The sequence below is a fragment of the Hordeum vulgare genome, chromosome 1H (assembly GCF_904849725.1).
Source record: "Hordeum vulgare subsp. vulgare chromosome 1H, MorexV3_pseudomolecules_assembly, whole genome shotgun sequence".
Classification (NCBI taxonomy): Eukaryota; Viridiplantae; Streptophyta; class Magnoliopsida; order Poales; family Poaceae; genus Hordeum; species Hordeum vulgare.
The window spans coordinates 387,860,188-387,883,234 of record NC_058518.1 but is presented as its reverse complement, the minus strand read 5'-3'; the positions used below and the strand labels follow the sequence as shown (position 1 = coordinate 387,883,234).

The 23,047-nt window shown below is 43.6% G+C and overlaps 1 protein-coding gene across 1 annotated transcript; it reads right to left on the bottom strand.

Annotated features, from left to right (window-relative positions):
- Nucleotides 1-8,142: 8,142 nt before the first annotated feature.
- LOC123411780 (cell number regulator 6-like) lies at nucleotides 8,143-22,816 on the bottom strand. The gene is made up of 5 exons (XM_045104746.1): nucleotides 22,598-22,816; nucleotides 22,380-22,494; nucleotides 19,190-19,419; nucleotides 9,009-9,038; nucleotides 8,143-8,370 (listed from the first exon to the last, which is right to left on the bottom strand). The coding sequence occupies exons 1-5, from the start codon at nucleotides 22,727-22,729 to the stop codon at nucleotides 8,143-8,145; spliced, it is 735 nt and encodes a 244-aa protein (XP_044960681.1). The 5' UTR covers nucleotides 22,730-22,816.
- Between the last annotated feature and the right edge of the window lie 231 nt (nucleotides 22,817-23,047).

Below are 23,047 nucleotides of genomic sequence, written 5' to 3'. Positions count from 1 at the left end.
AAACGTGCTTTTCTTACTACCACTGGTGAACCAAACAGTTTGCATGATGCTCTTGCAAATAAGAATTGGAAAGAAGCCATGGACAATGAGTATAATGCACTTGTCAAAAACAAGACCTGGCATTTAGTACCACCTAAACATGAAACAATGTTATTGATTGTAAATGGGTGTACAAAATTGAAAGGAAGTCTGATGGAAGTATAGACAGATACAAGGCTAGGTTGGTTGCAAAAGGGTTTAAACAGAGATTTGGAATTGACTATGAAGATACTTTCAGTCCTGTTGTTAAGTCAACCACGATTCATCTTGTGTTGTCTATTGCTATTTCTAGGGGTGGAGTATACGACAGCTAGATGTTCAGAACACGTTTCTTCATGGTGCTCTTGAGGAAGAAGTGTTCATGCGACAGCCACCTGGTTATGAGGATCGCAACACACCACACTATATCTGTAAGTTGGACAAAGCATTGTATGGTTTGAAACAAGCACATAGAACTGCCCATTGGACTGCAGTTAAAAGAATCTTGAGGTATATTCAGTTCAGAGAGGGACATGGACTTCAAATTGTCAAATCCCCTTCTCTGCTGGTCATTGCATACTCAGATGCCGACTGGGCAGGTTGTGCTAACGATAGGAGGTCCACAGGTGGTTTTGCTGTGTTTCTGGGAACAAACCTTGTATCCTGAAGTGCAAGGAAACATGCTACAGTTTCAAGGTCAAGCACTGAGGCTGAGTATAAAGCTTTGGCTAATGCCACAACTGAGGTAATGTGGATACGAACACTTCTATATGAGCTTGGGATTAAGACACCAAAAGTTGCAAGACTCTGGTGTGATAATATAGGTGCAACCTATCTCTCAGCCAACCCTGTTTTCCATGCATGCACAAAGCATATTGAAGTTTATTTCCACTTTGTGAGAGAAAGAGTAGCCAGGAAACTTCTCGATATTCGCTCGCTTCATACCTACAGGAGATCAACTCGCAGATGGATTCACAAAACCTCTCACCATGAGAAGGTTGAATGAGTTTAAGTACAATCTCAACCTTGGAAAAGTTTCTTAGAGGTTTCGATTGAGGGGGAATGTTAGAATAAATTGTATAGGGATATGAAAGTGTTTAACCTGTAATATTTCTCTATCCCTTCTTCTGTCTACCTTATCTCTCTCTTTCTATCTCAACCGAGAGTTTGTATTTGTGATCGATCTCTTTCTTGTAATCCAAGGCAATTGCCCAATATATATCAATGCGGCCCGAGACAAAGGGTTCAACGCTTCCCACAACGTTTTACACTTGTTGCCAAACCCTCTCCAAGCCGCCAACTCCACTAGTCTGCCGCGGCTCCTGGCCATCACTCTAAGTTCATCCTCCTCTCCGTCACAGGCCTCCTTTAATTTGTAAGAATTTTGTAGGATAGGATTCTTATAGGAAAATTTGCAATAGAGCTCTTTGGTTTGAACGGATTTCCTATGTAGGATTGGTCTTTATCTACCCTACACATTTCAAAGAAGAAGAAAAAACCATTAGCACAAACCTAATAGAAGAATTATTAACCTATGAATCAAATCACATCTCTTTTCCTATAGGAACTGAGATGTATGCCACCTCATTTCATATAACTTTCTTTTAATCCTATCCTGTAAACGAGTGACGAATCTTGAAAGAAAATAAAAGGGGGCTCAAAGTTAATGGTGTGAAGAAAAAGTTACTAACTTTATGTTTTTAGTTCAAATAAAGGTTACAAATTTTGATATGAGGCTGGGCTGAATAATAGGCAAAAAAGACTTTTGGAGGGGGGCTCAAGCATGTTGAAGCAACCCCTTAGATTCGCCACTGTTGTAAACCAAAGAAGGCCTTAACTTTCATGATCGAAAACACAAGCAATGCATAACTTGGATAGGACATAGGACACACCGCTCACAAATGTAAGTATATCCACACATATACTATATGCCCATGGGCAACATTCTATCATAGGTAGTAATGGTCTCCACACATATATATATGCTATATATCTAGCCGTCCAGGGGCAATATTCTGCCATAGTAATGGTCTCCACACATATATTGTTGAGTAAATAGGCAATTTTCCGAGTATATTAATCCACGAGATAATAACTAGCATGGCATTGACTAGACTAATGACGTACTGATCTTGAACTAACCTAGCACATACTACACATATAGTTGATACATCTATGCATGCAAGTAGTACTGCTAGGATAAATACGAACATGAGGATAAACGAATCATACCCTCCAATGGGCCAGTTGGCCGTAGCACCAGCATTGGCGTTGGACGCGGCCGTAGCAGCAGCAGCATCCTCTGCCCTCTTCTTCTCAGCTTCAAGGGCGAGACGATCGGCCTCGGATGGTGAAGACATGGCGATGACGAGGGCGACGCGGACGTAGACGAAGCAGACGGACAGAGGCGAGCAGTCGCGTGATTGCTCCCCAAAAACCTAATCGCCCCTCTCCCATATAGGAACCGGAGAGGCGGGGTTTCGGAGGCCTGCTCTCCCGTCGACCGTGTACGCGGTAAACGGGACGGAGTCGCCGGCAGCAGCAGCAGCAAAGGGAACGAACGCGTGAGGCAGATGTGATCTGATTCTCGTGACAGCCAGGGTAGGCGTTAGCCTGCTTATATAGGCGGCTGGACGGAGAGACGTGGGCCGAACCCACGTCCGAGTCGGTAACAGCCCATGATCCGACGTCTCGGATCGTGCCGTGTCCGTTACGTATTCTCCGTTCCTGACCGACAAAAATAAGCACGTAGGTATGAGCTCGGCTCGGCTCATTCCCGCAACCCGCGACGCGTCATGATGAGGCGTGGCGTGGCGAGGCGGGCGGCAGAGGAGGAGTGCGCGAGGGCACCTTCTCTTCTCACTCTCCAATAGCATGTGGAAGAGAGACCCTTATAAAGGGGTCCAACTTCTCCTCCACTAGCGGGGTGGGACTAAACTTCTCACCACCTTGTCATGCCACCACCTACATGGGCCCTTAGAGATTTTTCTGAAATTCTCTAATGGGCCTAAAGCCCACTACTAATTTCAACAATCCCCCACCAGATCTCAAGGGCACATCGTGTTCCCTCGTTCCAATTCACTGTTTTAATATACCAACATTTCAGTGAAGACCTGTTAAGGTTGAGCTTCACCTAGAGCAAGTAGCTACACTCCTTTACAACTGAAAAATGGACTATGCCTTGAATTTTCAGTTTGGCGTAAAGAAGCTTCACCACAAGTCTTACTAGTACTAGGCTGCCGAAGGTGACCCCTCGGGTGGAGCATATTAGTCACACTCCTGGCCTATTCATGAGTTTACTAGAGATCACCCAAATCTCATAGACTGTGACCAGCAGTCAAGCTCATATAGGTGTGTTCCTCCAAAGATCGCTCTGTAGGACAGCATCTTGCTTACACATAAGCTTTAGAACACATTAAGACAGTAGTCATCCTACCATACAGTATCCGAGAGCATTGCATCTCCAACGGAGTGGGTTAGTAAAGTTACTCTCCTCAGTTCAGCACTGGCTTGTTTTCCCAGGTCCTACTTCACGGGATCTCCGATCATATAGGTTGGGTTACTACCATGGCAACTCATGTGGGTCTCATACCCATCTCCCTCGATGCACTATCTATCACAACACGTGATAGCCCTTTAGTAAAGGGATCTGCCAGATTCTTAGCCGTTTGGATGTAATCCAACGCTATCACTCCGGAGTTTCTCAAACGTCTGACAGACTTCAATCTCATTCTTATATGTTTGTTGGACTTCATATTGTCCTTTGAACTCTTCACTTTAACAATAACTGTTTGATTATCGCAGTTCATAAGGATAGCCGGAACCGGCTTCTCAACCACAGGTAAGTCCATCAAAAGATCTCGAAGAAATTCTGCTTCGACACCAGATGTGTCTAATCCTGTTAATTCTGCTTCCACTGTCGATCTCGTTAAGATCGTTTGCTTGCAAGACTTCCAGGAAACAGCACCACCCCCAAGAGTAAACATATACCCAGTAGTGGCCTTCATCTCATCAGCATCAGAGATCCAATTCGCATCACTATACCCTTCAAGTACCGATGGGTATCCCGTATAGTGAAATCCGTGGTTGACAGTACCTTTCAGGTAGCGCATAATTCTTTCAACAACACGCCAATGAACATCGTCCGGGTTTGCAACAAACCAGCTAAGTTTGCTCACTGCAAACGCGATGTCAGGCCTCGTTGCGCTAGCTAGGTACATAAGCGAACTGATAATCTGAGAGAATCTCAATTGATCTATAGCTGTGCCTTTAAACTTTCGAATAAGCACACTAGGATCATATGGTGTTTGAGAAATTTTGCAGTCTGAATATCCAAAGCGACTCAAAATCTTCTCAACATAGTGGGATTGCAGAAGTGTAATCCCACCCTCATCATCTCTCAAAAGCTTGATGTTCAAGATAACATCAGCCACCCCAAGGTCCTTCATCTCAAAGTTTTGAGACAGAAAAGACTTAACCTCCTCAATCACTTTGAGGTTGGTTCCAAATATCAGTATGTCATCAACATACAAGCACAATATAACTCCTTCGCCCCCACCATGGCGATAGTATACACATTTGTCAGCTTCATTAACAACGAAGCCAACAGATGTCAGAGTTGTATTAAACTTCTCATGCCATTGCTTAGGTGCTTGTCTCAGACCATATAAAGATTTCAGCAACTTACACACCTTTCCTTCCTGACCTTCTATCACAAAGCCATCTGGCTGTTGCATATAGATTTCCTCATTTAGCTCTCCATTCAGGAAAGCCGTCTTGACATCCATTTGATGAATGAGAAGACCATGAGAGGCCGCCAATGAGAGTAGTACTCAAATGGTGGTCAGTCTAGCCACAGGTGAGTAAGTATCAAAGAAATCTTCTTCTTCTTTCTGGGCATAGCCCTTGGCCACAAGCCTAGCCTTGTACTTTTCAATCGTACCATCGGGCCTAAGATTCTTTTTGAACACCCACTTGCATCCCAATGGTTTGCAACCATAGGGACGATCAGTGATTTCCCATGTCCCGTTAGCCATGATGGAATCCATCTCGCTACGGACCGCAGCTTTCTAGTAATCAGCATCTGGAGAAGCATACGCTTCTGAAACAGAAGTGGGATTATCATCCACGAGGTATACGAAGAAATCATCACCAAAGGTCTTTGCAGTCCTTTGTCTGTTGCCCCTACCAAGGGTTTCCTCGTCATCCTCCTCGGGATTACCATCATGTGTTTGTTCATAATATTCCATAGGAATGGCAGGCTCAGGAGTTATCTCAGATTCCTGTCTAGAAGTGCTTTGCATATCTCTCATGGGAAATATATCCTCAAAGAATGTAGCATCCCTCGACTCCATTATTGTACCGACCTTCACGTCAGGTACCTCAGATTTCACTACTTGAAATCTATAGCCTACGATATTCTTAGCGTATCCCAAATTAACGCAGTCCACAGTCTTTGGTCCAAGCTTACGCTTCTTGGGGATCAGTACATTAACTTTCGCCAAGCAGCCCCAAGTACGTAAGTACGAGAGCGTCGTCCTTCTCTTCGACCACTCCTCGTAGGGAGTGACCTCATTCTCTTTTGTAGGAACTTTATTCAGGACATGACACGCGGTCAATATAGCATCCCCCCACCATGCCTTGGATAAACCCGATGTATCTAACATGGCGTTAACCAAATCAGTTAGAGTACGATTTTTCCGCTCGGCAACCCCGTTTGACTGGGGTGAATAGGGAGGCGTCCTCTCATGAATAATGTCGTGTTCCGCACAAAATGAATCAAATTCGTTTGAGAAGTACTCTCCACCACGATCAGACCGGACTCGTTTAATTTTCTTTTCAAGTTGATTCTCAAGTTCTGCCTTATAGGTTTTAAAGTAGTGTAGAGCCTCATCTTTAGTATTTAACAGATACACATAGCAAAATCTAATGGAATCATCTATCAATGTCATGAAGTATTTCTTTCCACCTTTAGTCAACACACCATTCATCTCACAAAGATCAGAATGTATGAGTTCTAATGGTGCCAAATGTCTCTCCTCTGCAGCCTTGTGAGGCTTGCGAGGTTGCTTTGCTTGCACACACGAATGGCACTTAGAACCTTTGGCTAAAGTGAACGTCGGGATTAAATTCAGTTTTGCTAGCCGCGACATAACACCGAAACTTATGTGACAAAGACGTGAATGCCAAACTTCAGATTCATTAACACTCGAATGAATATTGTTCACGACTTTATTACAAAAATCTACAAGAGAAAGGCGGAACATACCTCCGCATTCATAACCTTTTCCAACGAAAAGTCCATATTTCGTAGCAACTACTTTGTTAGACTCGAATACCAACTTAAACCCTTCTCTACACAGAAGGGAGCCACTAACGAGATTCTTCTTGATGGCGGGGACATGCTGCACGTTCTTCAGCTGCACGATCCTTCCCGAAGTAAACTTCAGATCGACCGTGCCAACACCAAGAACAGAAGCACTCGCGCCATTCCCCATCAATACGGACCCGCGACCGGTGGCCTGATAAGAAGAGAACAATGATAAGTCAGCACACACATGAATATTTGCACCCGTGTCCACCCATCAATCGGTGGACTGACAAACTGAAAATACAGTAAGTAAATTACCGTACCCAGATGCACCACGTTCATTGTTGCCCACAATCATATTGGCAGACTTGGAGTCCTGCGCCGGCTTCTTATACTTGTTTGAGCATTTGTTCGCCCAATGTTCCTTTGAACCACAAGTATAGCAACAATCTCCCTTCTTATTCTTCTTGAAGGGCTTCTTTCCCTTCTTCTTGAAGTCGGTATTCTGTTGGACATAATTCTTTCCCTTGGGCTTGTGGGAATTGAAGTTCCTCTGATGTACCATATTGGCAGCAGAAGAGCTTTCCACCGCTTTTCCATTGGAGTCATTTGCTCTCGAGTTCTGCTCAACACTCAGATGGCTGATGATGTCCTCTACTGAGAACTCACGCCTCTGATGTTTTAGAGTAGTAGCAAAGTTCCTCCAGGAATTAGGGAGCTTAGCAATTATACATCCCGCGACAAACTTGCCCGGCAAATTGCACTTAAGAACCTCAAGTTCTTTAGCTATGCATATTATCTCATGAGCCTGTTCCAATACAGGACGGTTGTCAACCATCTTGTAATCGTGGAACTGCTCCATAACATACGTCTCACTCCCAGCGTCGGTGGCCCCGAATTTAGATTCGAGCGCCTCCCACAAGTCTTTGGCAACATGCATATGTAAGTATGCGTCAACCATCTTATCTCCGATCACGCTTATGACTGCTCCAAGGAATAGGATGGTGGCCTCCGCGAACATCTGCTCCTGTTCAGGAGAGATCGTTCCCGTTAGAGTGACACCGGCTACCCAGAACACGTTCATAGCCGTGAGCCATAAGAGCATGGTTAATAGTATAGCCAACTGCTGGCTATAAGCAGTCTTATAGCCCATCTTATAGCTAGCTTGTACAATAGTTAGCTATAAAAGAGTACTACTTTTATTATATATGGCCCACCTTTCATTCTCACAAAGCACCTAGGAGCACGTGCTAGAGCTCGCTCTTCACGAAGAGCCCGCTTCCCTTCTCTCTCCTCTTCTCTCTCATCCAACTCAGCAAAAATATAGTATTTTAATCATTAAAATACTGCTAGGATAAATACGAACATGAGGATAAACGAATCATACCCTCCAATGGCCTCATGAACGAATCATACCCTCCAATGGACCAGTTGGCCGTAGCGTTGGCGTGGCGAGGCGGGCGGCAGAGGAGGAGTGCGCGATGGCACCTTCTCTTCTCACTCTCCAATAGCATGCGGAAGAGAGACCCTTATAAATGAGTCCAACTTCTCCTCCACTAGCGGGGTGGGATTAAACTTTCCACCACCTTGTCATGTCACCACCTACATGGGTCCTTGAAGATTTTTCTGAAATTCTCTAATGGGCCTAAAGCCCACTACTAATTTCAACATATATTATGTGCCCATGGGCAACAATTTATCATAGGTAGTAAATGGTCATGAACTAGAATCTGGATCAGCCCAATGTTTCATACGGTACCTGCTAGATGACAGGCATTTAACGATATATGAGTGTTGTTCTCATGCTTTCTTTCCTAGAGAGGCATGACCTCCACATCATCATGCTCGGCCTTTGACACTTCATTCTCGGATGTGGGAGCGTTGTTCTCGGCCATGCTCATCTCTTGCAGCGACGGTGGGTTGACTATGTTCATTGGAACAGCACTGCTTTCTGCGAGGTGGCCTTTCCTTTCACGATGCTCCTGACAGTTCGCGCACAAGCGGAAGCAGCAGTGGACTATGGGAGGATAGCATGGAGAGTTCTGGTGGAAGGAGAACAATATGTGATCGTTAGCAAAAGGCCCGTGATATTGATGCATGAAGCTAGAAGCCCAGCCCGCATATCGAATGACTTGACGACTCGTTAGATTAGTGACCACAAAAAGATACTACTATGTACGGACGCTACTCCCTCCGTCCGGAATTACTTATCGTAAAAATGGATGTATTAGATGTATTTCCATTTCTGCGACAAGTAACTCGAGATGGAGGGAGTATTAAGCAATAAACGTGAAAAGATGGTCAAGGACCCCATGATCACAACGACGAGCAATACAGAGTTGATAAAATGGTCTGATAATTCAATGATATAACCAGCTATCGCCAGTGGACAATGCAAAGCAAGAATTTCATTACAGTGACAGAAGTTCGCTGGATGACAGAACTCTCTGATCCAAACTACAAAACTTTAGTTTAGTGAGGGCCAAACAACATAACTCTAACCACACAAAGCTTAAGAATTTGCTTCTGGTCGCCTGAATACCTGATACAACTATCTCACATGGAGAATACAATTGTGTAGTTCTTATAGTAGAAATAGATACAACTGTTTGTAGATGTTCTTCAGAATGCAATTAATCCCGACATATACAAAGAAAACAGTGGAGAGACAAAGAATTACCTTGAGACGATATTTCTTCTGACACTTCTTCTTCGGTACAACCCCCCAAACACAAGGACGGCTGAGATTAAACGATACCCCTTCGTAACAAAGGGCAGGATTGTCTTTTCCCCCGTCCCGACGTACGCGCGTCAGCCCGACGGGCGCCAGCAGAAGAAACGACGACGTACAGGAGCCCCGTATACGCGTCGTACCCGCGTCCCACCCCGCTGCGACGTTGCGTCGCCACGTCGGTCTGACCGCGGTCAATCCGTCGGTTCCGAGACCACGACATTAATTCCGCGCTGCGTCGTCAGTTCACGTCGGTTCCCGACACCGCCGCCATTAATCCCGTGTTGCGTCGCCCGTCCGCGTCGGTTCCCGAAGCCGCCGCCATTAACCACCGCGTCGCCAGCTCGCCGCGTCGGTTCCCGAAGCCGCTGCCATTAACAACCGCGTCAGCGTCGTCAGATGCCGCCGTTAGCCCGTTGGTTCGACGGCTCCCGAGGCGACCCCATTAATGGCGGCCCCGTCGTCAGAACCCAGTCGCGTCGGTTCCCGAGGCCGTCGCCACTGGCCCGTTGGTTCGACGGCTCCCGAGGCGACGCACATTCACTCAGGGGAGTTACGCCGGCCAGCTGCCCCGTCGCCTCCCCTCCCGTCGCGGCGCTATATATACCCGTCGTCCCGCGGCTCGTCGGCACACCCGTCGCTCCCCTGCTCTCCTTCTCTCCTCCGCTCTTCGTCGTTCCGCCGTAGGTCTCCGTCGCCCCGAAGCTCTCTTCCTCCCTCCCCCGTTCTCCGACGATCCGACGATGGACCATGCCGGCGGCAGCAGCTCCGGCGGCGGCGGCGGCGCGTCGGAGAGCAACTGGCCCCAAAGCCTCGACAAGCCGCTGACGCAGGAGCTTTTCAACATCGGCCTCCTCGTCCCGCCGGGCTGCCACCTCGCAAAACCTTGGCGGATTTCCAAGGACGGCTACCCGACGCTGACCAACCCCACGACGTCGGAGCAGCTCCGGGTCCACCCCGGCGGCCGCTACAACACCCACGGTCGGCACGCCTTCTCGGATGGCAAGAACTACAACGACGTCATCAGGCGTTGTCGGCAAGCGACGACAGTGGCGAGGGCGTCCCGCGTCGCCGTCGGGCGGCGATCCCCCACCCACCTCCGGCGGCCCCGGCTGTCCCGGCGGAGTACGAGGTGCCACCGGAGCAGTTCGTCCTCCGCGAGGACGGCGACCCCGACGACTCGCCGGGGCTACTCGTCGCGATGAGGGCGTCGCAGGCGACGGCGGCAGCGGCGGCGGCGGCGAGGGAAGAGGCAGAGATCGCGACGGCGATCCAGGCGACGGCGGCAGCGGCGGCGAACCCGCCGCCTGACGACGACGTCGACTGGGACGCCCTCGCCGACAGCTCCGACGACGACGGCGGGGACGGCGACGGTGTGGTGGACGGGCCCGCCGTCGTCTACCTTGACTCCGATTAGATTAGGCTTTTTAGAATTTAGTAATGTTCAATTAAAATTTACTTTAGTTTTTTAATTATGTTCGAATGTAATCGGGCACTATGAAATTTTATCTAAGTTTATTATGAATCTAAATTCATTGTTTACATTGTTATTATTATTATTATTTATTTAAATATTTAAATTGTTTACATTAGTTAACTAAATATTTAAATTTACAAAAATGAAAAAAAAACAAAAAAATAACTTATAATATTTCTTAAACGATATAAACATTCATGAAATTATATTAAGACGTAAAAAATTTCTTAAACGATATAAACATTCATGAAATTATTTTAAATGAGTTTTATTAAATAATATATGAATAACTTATAATCTTTCTTAAACATGAAGTACATGCATGCATTCATGAAATTCACCCAACTTTTGCCGATACCTGAGAATGGACATGCAATGATGCCACGCAAAAATTCAACGAAATCGGAGACCAAACGCACGTTGCGTCACGTCCGGCATCTGTTTGTGCCGGTTTTTGAATGGAAATTCATAAAAAAGCACGGATTGTCAGAAATTCTAAATTTGACGTGCCGCCTTGTGAAGTTCATCGTGAAGCGTGAAAAAAAAATGATTTTTTTTCATGAAGGGTAGTTGCAAGATGGCGTTGTAGCACCCCTTCCGTCCATACGGACACCCATGGGTTGCACATGAAGTACATGCATGCATTCATGAAATTTACCCAACTTTTGCCGGCACCTGAGAATGGACATGCAATGATGCCACGCAAAATTTCAACGAAATCGGAGACCAAACGCACGTTGCGTCACGTCCGGCATCTGTTTGTCCCGGTTTTTGAATGGAAATTCATAAAAAAGCACGGATTGTCAGAAAATTCTAAATTTTACTTGCCGCCTTGTGAAGTTCATCGTGAAGCGTAAAAAAATGAAATTTTTTCATGAAGGGTAGTTGCAAGATGGCGTTGTAGCACCCCTTTCGTCCATACCGACACTCATGGGTTGCACATGAAGTACATGCATGCATTCATGAAATTCACCAAACTTTTCCCGGCACCTAAGAATGGACATGCAATGATGTCATGCAAAATTTCAACGAAATCGAAGACCAAACGCACGTTGCGTCACGTCCGACATCTGTTTGTGCCGGTTTTTGAATGGAAATTCATAAAGAAAGCACGGATTGTCAGAAAATTCTAAAATTTGACGTGCCGCCTTGTGAAGTTCATCGTGAAGCGTGGAAAAAATGAAAAAATTTCATGAAGGGTAGTTGCAAGATGGCGTTGTAGCACCACTTCCGTCCATACCGACACCCATGGATTGCATATGAAGTACATGCATGAATTCATGAAATTCACCAAACTTTTGCCGGCACCTGAGAATGGACATGCAATGATGCCACGCAAAATTTCAACGAAATCGGAGACCAAACGCACGTTGCGTCACGTCCGGCATTTGTTTGTGCCGGTTTTGAATGGAAATTCATAAAAAAAGCACGGATTGTCAGAAAATTCTAAAATTTGACGTGCCGCCTTGTGAAGTTCATCGTGAAGCATGGAAAAAAATGAAAAAATTTCATAAGGGGTAGTTGCAAGATGGCGTTGTAGCACCCCTTCCGTCCATACCGACACCCATGGGTTGCACATGAAGTACATGCATGCATTCATGAAATTTTTACTTCACTTTTTGATCCAAGGCTACAATCGGCATAACAAAAAATTCATGGTTCAAGGGTCAGCTGGTAGTAAATGCCTTATTTCAATAGGGCATGATGATGTGTTATCTATTTTTGGATTGAAAAATCAAGGAGTTGATGTAGTTGGTTTTATTAAAATAGAAGGACAAAAAAGTATGAAAAGAATACCAACTAGTTTTGTGGACACAAAAAAGGGTAAGATCATGATTGACGATCTTATCAATAAAATTGTGAAGAATGATAACACGGATGATGACTTTGTCCGGATGACGTTTCTAGTTTTGTTTGGAACAGTAATCGCACCAGTCTCCCATGAATATATTTCGAAGGAATATTATGCCTTAGTTAAGGACAAAAGGATGATAAGTAAGTTTAACTGGAACGATTTTACTTTGAAATTCTTTCTTTCGGAGATTGGAAAGGTTCTAGAGGATGACCGTGTGAGGGAATGGCCACATGGAAACCTTGCCCTTTTGCAGGTATGTATTATTCGATTTATTACTCACGTATAGTACAACCGTAGTATGATATATATTATTTAAATTATTTGGTGTATTGTAGTATGCCTATTGGGAGAAAGTACAACCAATTATAGGTCCAAAATATGATCCGTTGTCACTTATGAGCCCCTTGATGAGGAACTGGACGGAACCTGTCGCGGAGAAAAGAGACAAATACGACTATGATTATGGTCGTGGTGTTGGAATGGTAATCCATATTCTCTAAATTTATTTTTTAATGTTACATTTCCATGGTTTGACTTATTGTCTAAATTAGATGTATAATTATCGATCTCTAATTATTGTTTTTGTAGATTGATGACAATATTACATATGAGTATAGGGTGAAAAAATTGCTCAGGAACAAGCTGAAAAAAAATAAAAAATCAAGTACTAAAAAATCTACTGTTAGTGAAAAGAAGAAAGAGAGCAACACATGAGAGGCTTCCGCGAGTAATGTTATGGACCGCATTTGGCATGAGCTGAAGGAAATATGCAAGGAAATGCGTCGCTTGCCAGAGTTATGCGCACGGGTAACGGCGCAACACTATTTTACTATCGTGCATAATGAATTTCATTGACTTAAATAACTCTTGTTAATAAATATTTTTTTAGAGGATGATTGAGAAAATGAACAAAACGAGTGTGTTTTATAGAACCGGTAACATGGAGGAAGAAGAAGAGAATCTATATGGTGACATTAATGAATCTACAAATGATGGTGCATTTGGTTATAAGGAGTTTGTTTATCAGTCTGATAAGGACAACTATCGCACACCTTCTCAAGGTAAAATTAATAAGCAAAAGGACGATGACGAAGGTAATGTACCTTATTATTGCACTTCAGAATATCTGAATAGTTTCAAGGGTGATTGGAGTGATCCTATCGAAGTACCTGATGTATCACATGAGAAGGCGGTCACGTCTTTAGATACAAATGAAATTTCATCACATGAATCGGGTCATTACAATGGAGTAGATGAGCAAGTGGAAAAGGGGATTGGCAAACGTAAACGCACTGCATCAAGAGCCATAAAGTCTCCTTTTGTTGTTGTTAAACCCATCAAGCGTGCAAAACTTTCTGCCAAAGCGAGTAAGATTGTTATGAATCAATATTATTTTCGTAGAAAAGTTTATTGTAGAGTTACACTTACTAATTTTAATTTGTGATTTACAAAATTGTTTAATAAAGTAGATGGTAAGAAAAGTAGTGCTGACGTCGATGTAATAAAATCGAGTGTTATGTTTGTACGCGCATGTGAGCGCTCAAAGAAACATAAAGCTACACAAATTTTCAATGATGGTGTGACCGACGCTTTGACTGTAGAGAGAGCTTGTCAGATTCTGAAGCGCCAATGGATAAGCGGCGATGTAAGTTATTCATATTTTTAACATTATATTTGACAACAAAGTACAATTATTACATTTGTTATATTATTTTCAGGTTATGAATGCATACTCATTTTTTTTGTTGGAGGAAGCTAAAGACGAACGTTACATAATACCTACTTGGAGGGTGACGTGGCTGCTTGAATATAGAAAGGATAAGAATGTAAACGGTAATGCGTATCAAAAAGTGTCAAATTCTAATGAACCCGTAAATAGGTGTATGAACGAGTATTTCAAAGCACCTAAGGTATGTTCTTGTGGTTGTAATGTATACAAATAATGCACTACTATTAAAAATGTTGCATTGATCTCGTTAATATTTTCTTTTTTTTATGCAGACTTATATGGATCTTAACAAGGATAACACCCATTGGGTTACGGTCGTCATGCATAAGGAAAAGGAAGAGTTCCAGGTTCTAGACTCGTTGATGGGAAAAGAACTTGACAGTACAACTAGAAAACTCGTTGAGGACTTGGTAGGTTCTAATACATATTTGCATTGCGGAACCATCGTGTGTTTACATTATTAATTGAAAGTTTCTTGTGTTTTATTGCTATTTTTAGAGAAGAGAAATTGGAGCAGATATTGCAGAAGCAAATTCAACCGGATCTGTGCAGTATCCGGATGTATCCAGATGGCCTATTAAAACCTACGACATACCTCAACAAGAAGATGGGTGAGTATGTAGTTGAATATAACGTTGATGTATTATATGTGTGTGATGCATAATTATTTATTGTTAATTACATGTATCAGGAACTCATTTGGATTATTTGTTCTTCATTGCTTTAAATATTGGAATGGCGATACATGGGATCGATCTTTTTCACAGGTACAAAATTAATATTAGTACTCTTTACTATGAATATTAATAGTGGACTAAAATAATTTGTGTGTTGCTTTGGAGAAATCAATTGATGGTTCGAGGGAGCTAATGATAGGGCAATTGATTTTTGCTTTGAAGAACACACTTGGGGAAATTAAAGACAGAGTTATTAGGATTGCAAGGAGAAAGAAATAGATGACATCAGAGGAGATTCATGCGTGTTTGAGTTTACTACGGGATTGACGATTTTATCATATTTTGTGTTTAAACATTTTATACGTAATAGTAATTATATAGTTTTAGTATTATATAAATATTACGCTTTGTTGTTGAAAATTCTATCAACTGTGCTATGTTCTGGTGCATACAGTCGGCACGACGTTTTCTGCGTTCGCGTTGCGTCGGGACATGCAGTCGACGTGACGGGTTTAGCCCGAAAAACGACGGGGTCAACGGCCCCCGCGCGACGTCGGCGCATGCAGTCCCAGCGACGTCTTTTTTTGCACGAAAAACCAACGTCATTCTGCGTTCTCGTGGCGTCGGGGGATGCAATCGGCGCGACGTTCGTTTGCCCAGAAACGACGGGGTCGGCGGCCCGCGCAGTCGGCGCGACGGGGTTAACTGCTCCCGCGTGACGTGAGCGTATGCGGTCCATGCGACGGGTTTTCACCCAGAACACACAGCGCCGTCATGGCGTCGGTACATGCATTTTTTGCATTTTTAAAATAGCACAATCGATGTCGGCTGAAGTGCTCGTAGTATTGTCTTATATAAAATACGTATTATCTTAAATAACAAGAAAAACATATACATATTGTCTTATGTAACACAATATTATTGTAGATATAAAAATCTAAAGATTACAATAACACCGCTTCTGTCTTCAACCCCAATTACTGCATGAAAAAAATTATATGTTATAAGAAATAAATTACCGAAACGAAACAACATAAGTAAAATAACAAACATACTTTGGTTGCAAGTGGCCTTGTTATGACCTGGAAGTCTGCATAGTCTACATAGACGTCCGCTTTTCTCATTAAATGCTTTTGATCTTCCATTTTTGGTCACCTCAGGAGCATTCTTACCGTGACCTCTAATATTCTGTTTAGGTGCCCCTTTGGTGGACACCTTCACTGGATCACGAATAAGAATATGATTCTGCTTAGGCTGAAATTCATCATTACACACAAAGCTTTGCTGACTGGGTTCTTCATTATTCAAGATGTCCTTATTCGCTATAACTTCTTTCATTGCTGCCAGCATCTTGTCGAATAAGAATGGGTTATGACATGCGATATGAGCAGCTTCTGCAGATACACTGCTCAACGTACTATATCTAGCTCTGGCCTCCTTACCCGTCCAACCCCATGAAAACAGATCGCTGGTGCGCTTCACGGGCAATCCAGATCTTGCTTTCTTCGTGAACCGTCGCAGGATACAACACTTAGGTATTGCAGGTAAGTTGAGTGCATTCAAAACATGAAGAATATGCTTGCAAGAAAGGCCTTTGCGAGTCATACTTCGACAATTGCACTTTATAGTTTCTGCAGAGTTACCTGGTGCGTAGTCCACATTAAACCTATGATCCCTGTTATTTTTCCAAGCAACCACGAATCTGTGACTGTCTGCTCCTCTTAATCTATCAATTACCTCAAGCTGATGTACCTTTTTTAAATCTTCCTGCAAGATGTAAAAGTTTTCCTTCGTGAATGCTTTGGTAGCAAACACCTCAATGGTCTTACACTGAGTCACTGCTACTGGTAGAGTCTGTGAGGCCACGCAATCATCATGCGATTCATTCTCGCGCAGGCACATTATGCAATTCTCATAGTGTACAATCATATCAACAATTGTCATACCGTAGTCCAGATGTAGGTGCAGGCATGAGTTCACGCTCTCGCTCCTCTGATTACTACGCATACCAAGAAATAACCCACCAGACAAATATGTTGCAGCCCAAAGCTTCTTCTTCCTGTACATCCTATGGAGCCATGTTTTTGTTTTCTCCGTCTGCCATTTCCGAACAAACGTGCCCATCTCTCCTCGAAAACTGCATGTGTGGTGGCATAGTACAAGAGTGACCTGAATTCCTTCAATGACTTGTGATGGAGGTGTTTCTGTTTTTTTCAATATGCCATGAACATAGACGATGCCACACGTCAGGAAGCACCTTCCTGATAGCCCTTATCATCGCTGCATCTCCATCAGTAATTACAGACTGGGGCTTCTTCTGGCAGTTAGCTTTCAAAAACGTCTCTAACAGCCAAACATACGTACCTTCAGTCTCATCTGAAACAATGGCGCATGCAAAAACCGTAGTGCAACGGTGATTGTTGAGACCAACAAAAGGGATAAATGGCATTCCATACCTATTCATCTTGTACGTACTGTCGAACACAGTGACATCACCATAGTCAAGATAATCCCGACGTGATTGCGAATCACACCAGAACAGGTTGTTCAACCTACCTTCAGCGTCAACGGTATGCTCAAAGAAGAAATCCGGATCCTTGTCCTTTCTAGCCAACATGATTCCTATAGCAGTGTCAGCATCACCTTGGACAAGCAGTTTCATCTTCTCACTGTAGCACATATTATACAATTTCGTCCTTCCAAACCCTGTCTTAGCGTACGAACCGTACCTGCTGACAAAGTTATCAAAAATGATATGCTTTCTTATCCCAGCTCCTGCCATAGCTAAAATCTTTGCTTTCTGGAAATCTTTGATTACATTGTGAGACCGTAGGAAAGGGACTTCGTCCGGTTTTGCAAGAACATGGCTGTGATCATCGAAGAAACTGCTGACATACCAAAGTCCACTCTTTCTATCAAGCTTCACTTTTAAATGGGCTTCACAGAAACATCGACTCTCCGGTCTCAGTCTGCGGGTCCGGCCTTCCATGGTTAAAAATTTTGCCTGTCGTTTTTCTGCACTGGAACAGAGATACCTCCTCATGCGTAAAACTTTTTGGAAACCTTTTCCAAATCTTTTCAAGTCCCTCCTGATACTGAATCCACGATCTTTGGCGTACTGGTTATAGAACATGTACACCTCTCCTTCTGACCTGAATGTCTTGGCCATGACTTCCCAATGCCTATCCAATGTCTCTTGCTGATATTCATCATAGGTGATGTCAAGGTCAAAATCAAGATCGCCAACATGCTCATCGTTTCCATTAGAACCATCAACACCCCCCTGCAAAATAAGACATATCACCATATTCGTCAGTCTTTTGATATGTTAGTTTTCATGAGTAATTTGAACATGTAATATAACTTACTTCGCTCATATTTCCTTCAGTAGATGCATTCTCATCATCCTCATCATTATCATCATCCTCATCATTATCACCATCCTCATCATTGTTATCATCCTCATTATTGTCATCAATCTCATCATTGTCATCATGTAAGGTTCTCGTCTCAGCGTCACCATCGGTATTTCTCTGTACAGATTCAAAAGTGTAAGTGGTAATACAATTTGTATGTTAGTAATAATACAACAACCTATTTAAAACATACCTGGGTTCCACTTTCAGCATAAGATTGATCATCGCTGTCATAATCGTCATTGTCATCATTAGCATGCACCTATTTAAATTCAATAGCAATTGTAAGTGTTAATGTAATAACTTATATTTTCATTATTTATAGTCAACGTACACAACACTTACACATTACCACTATATGATTCATCCTGACTCATATAGTTGTGTCCGAGTGATTTATTTGCATTCAATGACGAAGATTCATCATCACTAGTAGAGTCATCGCCAGCATATCCGGTGTTGTCTTGATCTATTAATAATGAAATCGGTATTGTATCAATGTACAATGAAATCGTGAAAAATTGTATGGATTCAATGAAAAAACTTACCGTCCGTCGTCGAAGGGTTGATCGACATCGTTCGACGTCGGTGCCATGTCAGTCACTCCAACCGCCGGCGTCGAAGCGGAGGGAGAGGGTCACGTCGCCGGTGGAGATGTGTGCGGCGGCGTACCGGCAGCGGCGGAGACGAGACGTCGGCGGTGGAGGCGACGTGTACTGGACTCGCGGCGTCGGCGAAGACGTGTGTGTGTGGGGGGGGGGCACGTCGGCGAGGTCGCGGCGGCGGAGTCGCGACGGCGGAGTCGGGGTGACGAAGTTAGTTTTTTTTTCCAGCCAAACCGTCGACGCGTGGGTGACGTGGCGTATGTACGACGGGCGGGCGGACGACGCGACGTATACGGTACGGAACGTGCAATGACCATACTGCCCTTATACGTTTAGGGGGGTTGTACCGAAGAAGACCTCTTCTCATGAACAATACTAGTATAAGGAGAGCACATCCACCAACCGCAGACCAGACTTTCACCAATCTGGATCGACATGTCTGGGTCAACACCATGGAATAGAGACGTAAGGATAACCAATGCAATGCCACCTTCAACACAGACAGCATGGCAAATGCAGGGCAATGTCCATGGGATGTCTTCACTAAGGGCCTGAACATTTCGTCCAAACAACACACAGGGGCAGAATAGTCCAGTCCAGCCTAAGAAATTAAGAAGATCAGGCACATAAGAGGTTCAGAAGTACCTCGGAATATAGCAGTAATACATATGAAAACTGAGCAGACTGAAGCATAAAGGTGAAAACATCACAAACCCTATGATGACATTGAAATGAACATAGAAGGCCCCATGAAAGTCAGTAATAGACTAAGAGCGATTATGACTAGTAGACACTTCCGCAAACTTAATGGTGCTCCTATTTGTGCTTAGATTAGTTTCAGCAACTCAAATCTTCAGTAAACCGGGAGATGTTCCCTCTTCTGATTAGAGATTCAGCTAACCCATGTTCAAGTTCAGAAGAGCGGCATAAGGAACAAGGAAGCATATTACAAGATCCATCACTATAAGAAAAAAAAATCCAACCTATGAAAGTCAAGAAAGAAAAACGAATTAGCCATTAGCTAGAGTAATGCTATTCATTTAAGCTTTAGGTTTAGGCCATGCATGTCGCGGTCATTTATGTGCTCAACAGTTTATCACAATTAACACTTATACCGGGAAAATATACCCGTAGAAGAATTTTCAAACAGATCAAGAAGAAATACGTCTTTAGATCAAAAGCATCGTAATAAAAGTAAATGTTACAACTAGTTTTTGCTTCTTTGAAACAATTTGGAATCCAACCAGAACAATGGAAGATGCTAATTCTTTTCAATATGAGCACATTAGCACAGCGTGTTGAATTTGCCAAGAACCCAAAAGAGCTGAAACCATAACTGACAGTTAGATGTAGAAGTGTGTACATCTTGAAGAACTTTCCAAATACAGAAAAAAGAAGAGTCGTCTTTAACAGAAGCACCGATACGGCGACACTGATACGGCGATACGGGTACGGCGATACGGGATACGACAATTTCTAAAAACAGCAATTCGACGATACGGCAAGCATATATTAATAATAATAAAATAACATGCAATAAAAACTAACATAATAAATGTATGAGATGATAACAAAATACCGACCCACTGGTTGCCTAATTACTTTCATACCTTATTGTTTCTCATTTTAAAATCTCACTATCATTAATGAATAATATGGCCAATCGGTCATATATTGTCACAGTACAATTTAGACTGTAATTTCTATTAACATGACAATATAAAATTAATAAATCTTTTTAAATTAAAAACTTGAGATTGTCAAATGACAAACATATATAAAGAGCAACTTTGGATTGCACGAGTGGGCCAAATAATGAATTGCACAAGCAACATTCTTAACAAGCACTTTTATCCAACTACTACATTAGTACAGTCTACGTGTACTACTTATATAAACAGATCAACGATACATCAAGGCATGGGCAATATACAACGGCGATACTTTGAGGATACGCGTATCGCCATTTTTTTTAAATTAAAAATGACGATACTTCGAGGATACCTGTATCGAAGGCGTATCTGAAGTATCGGAGTATCGGCGAAGTACTGAACGGCGATACACAAATTTCTAAAGTATCGGTGTTTTGGAGTTAACACTGAGAACATGGTAATTGGAACCAAACGGCAAACATTATGACTACTACTCCTCCGTCCCGTAATACAAGTATATTGGATTTAATAACATCTTATATTATGGGACGGAGGGAGTACTCTTTATTTCTTTCAGACAGTGTGAGCAGTGCCTAATCCCTTCCCACATGAGCACATCATGACAGGGCTAATTTTGCAAAGATAATAGCATACATCTGCTAAGAATGTGGGAATAGGGCGACCCAAGGAGGCTATAAAACAAAATTAACAAGTACTCTATTTGGACTTCTAGGTAAAATAGCTCCTAAATGGAGGTCAGATACGCATCAGATTGGTCCACATTATAAATTTGAGTTACATGTGTAGTATAAGACATATATCAGCATCGGATTGGCTCCAGTTTACAACTAAGTTATATCTACAAATGGTTTGGATGACGGTCCAGTAGTAGGATAGGTTGATAGGCATTAGTCCTATTTTCGCGGGTTGTGGCATCTTTTTTCGCTTTTTAATTTTTCTGCAGCTCGCTATGAGCTGGTTTTGAACCGCAGACTATTTGTTGCTTTCATTAATAAAGGGGCCGCATGCATCTTTCTGATGCAGAGGCCGGAGGTATTCCTCTTTTTCTAAAAAAAAATGTGCGGTGTAAAATGTAAACCATGCCTTTCTCATAGGCATTAGAAAGACTGTATGTTTGTCTACCATGGTTTGTTCCTTGATTAAGTTCACCGTGTTAATGGAAAAATGATGAGGAAGGAAATTCAGATTTGCAGGGCATCTCTGTTTGAAAACTGTCTCAACCGGTACCACGTAAAAAGGAGGTAACACCAAATTTTTGACTGGCAACCGCTCACTAAACTAAATATTTCACATTGATCTATAAGCATCAAAACTGTTGTAATTTGCAATTAAAATTTTGAAAAATACATCTTCCATGCTGAAAAACAGTCCCTAACAAACACATGCAAAAAATGGGAAACAATAAAATCCTAAATGAAAAAAAAAAATGGAGGATGGAGGTGTATGTGCCATCCTTGTTCAGCACACGTGCTGTTCCTCTTTTCTTACTAGAGAGTGATTCACTTGATGTAGCTGCAAGGGGCTTCATAAGCAGGACAGCTACAGGATTCAAAACTGAAATACCAAACCTCTGTCGGTAACACGTCAGTAACACTTCAATGACATGGAAACAAGCATCTAGTTGCTGAGTTGTGCAATGTGTGTAATAGCCAGTTAGCCACAAACCCTGAGCTCAACCACAGAAACACAACCACATCCTGTGCAGATCCACATGAAAATTCCTGCCAACTCCGGCATCTCCAGGCATATCAGCGCATCAAAACTAGCACGAATTCCGAATGTGCGGTCCATCTAGAGTGGGGGAGAGGAAGTAGCAGAACGAGATCGGCTATGCAGTTGAAAGGGAGGACCAAATGCAAGGGCGAGAAGGGGATTCCACGTCACTTACAGCTCTCAGGGTCTTCGGCGCACCCGAAGATGCCGGTTGTCCACGGCTCGTCGGCCGGAGCCCGGTTGTCCGGAGGCAGCACCTGCCCGCACTCGGTGCACTTCCTCTCCCGCAGCTATACAGCCACACCGCCCAAAATCAGATCGAACAAACAATCTCAGCAGCAGCAGCAGCAACTGGAATAAAAGGAGGATCGCGCGAGGAATGGCGAGGCCTACTTGCGGGACGATGACGGGCAGGTTGAGCTCGCCGGGGCGGATGTCCTCCAAGCCGGGGCCGGAGGCGGAAGCGTCCTGGTCCTTGTTCAGCCTCACGTACTGCGAGGGGTGGCTGCGGCTCGCCTCCGCCATTGCTGTCCTCTCCTCGCTTCGCCTCCGAGGGTTTTTGGACTGCTAACGAAGGGGAGGGGGGCTACGCGGTGGGGAGCGGGGACGGGTGCAAATGGTGAAGTGAGATCTGGCTCCCGACGCGTCAGACAGTCCACGGTCAGTTCAATGACGGTTCAGCCGGGTGAGCATCACGCGGAGGTCACGTTTGCTATTTTGTTTTAGGAGGTTTTTGACAGCACTCTGCGTCGGTGCGTCGACTCAACTGTTGTGCCGGTCGAACTTCAGCCGTAGATTTGACCTTCCGAGCTGTCAGATTCCGTCGTCCCCAACCTCCTATCT

Bases quoted from the DNA above. Each gene is read 5' to 3' on its own strand.
- LOC123411780 (XM_045104746.1), bottom strand. From the start codon at position 22,729: ATGGCGGAGGCGAGCCGCAGCCACCCCTCGCAGTACGTGAGGCTGAAC. The intron at 22,495-22,597 runs GTAGGCCTCGCC...GTGGCTGTATAG, and splicing joins TGCCCGTCATCGTCCCGCAA to CTGCGGGAGAGGAAGTGCAC. The intron at 19,420-22,379 runs GTAAGTGACGTG...TTAATTTCTTAG, and splicing joins CGCCGAAGACCCTGAGAGCT to GCTGGACTGGACTATTCTGC.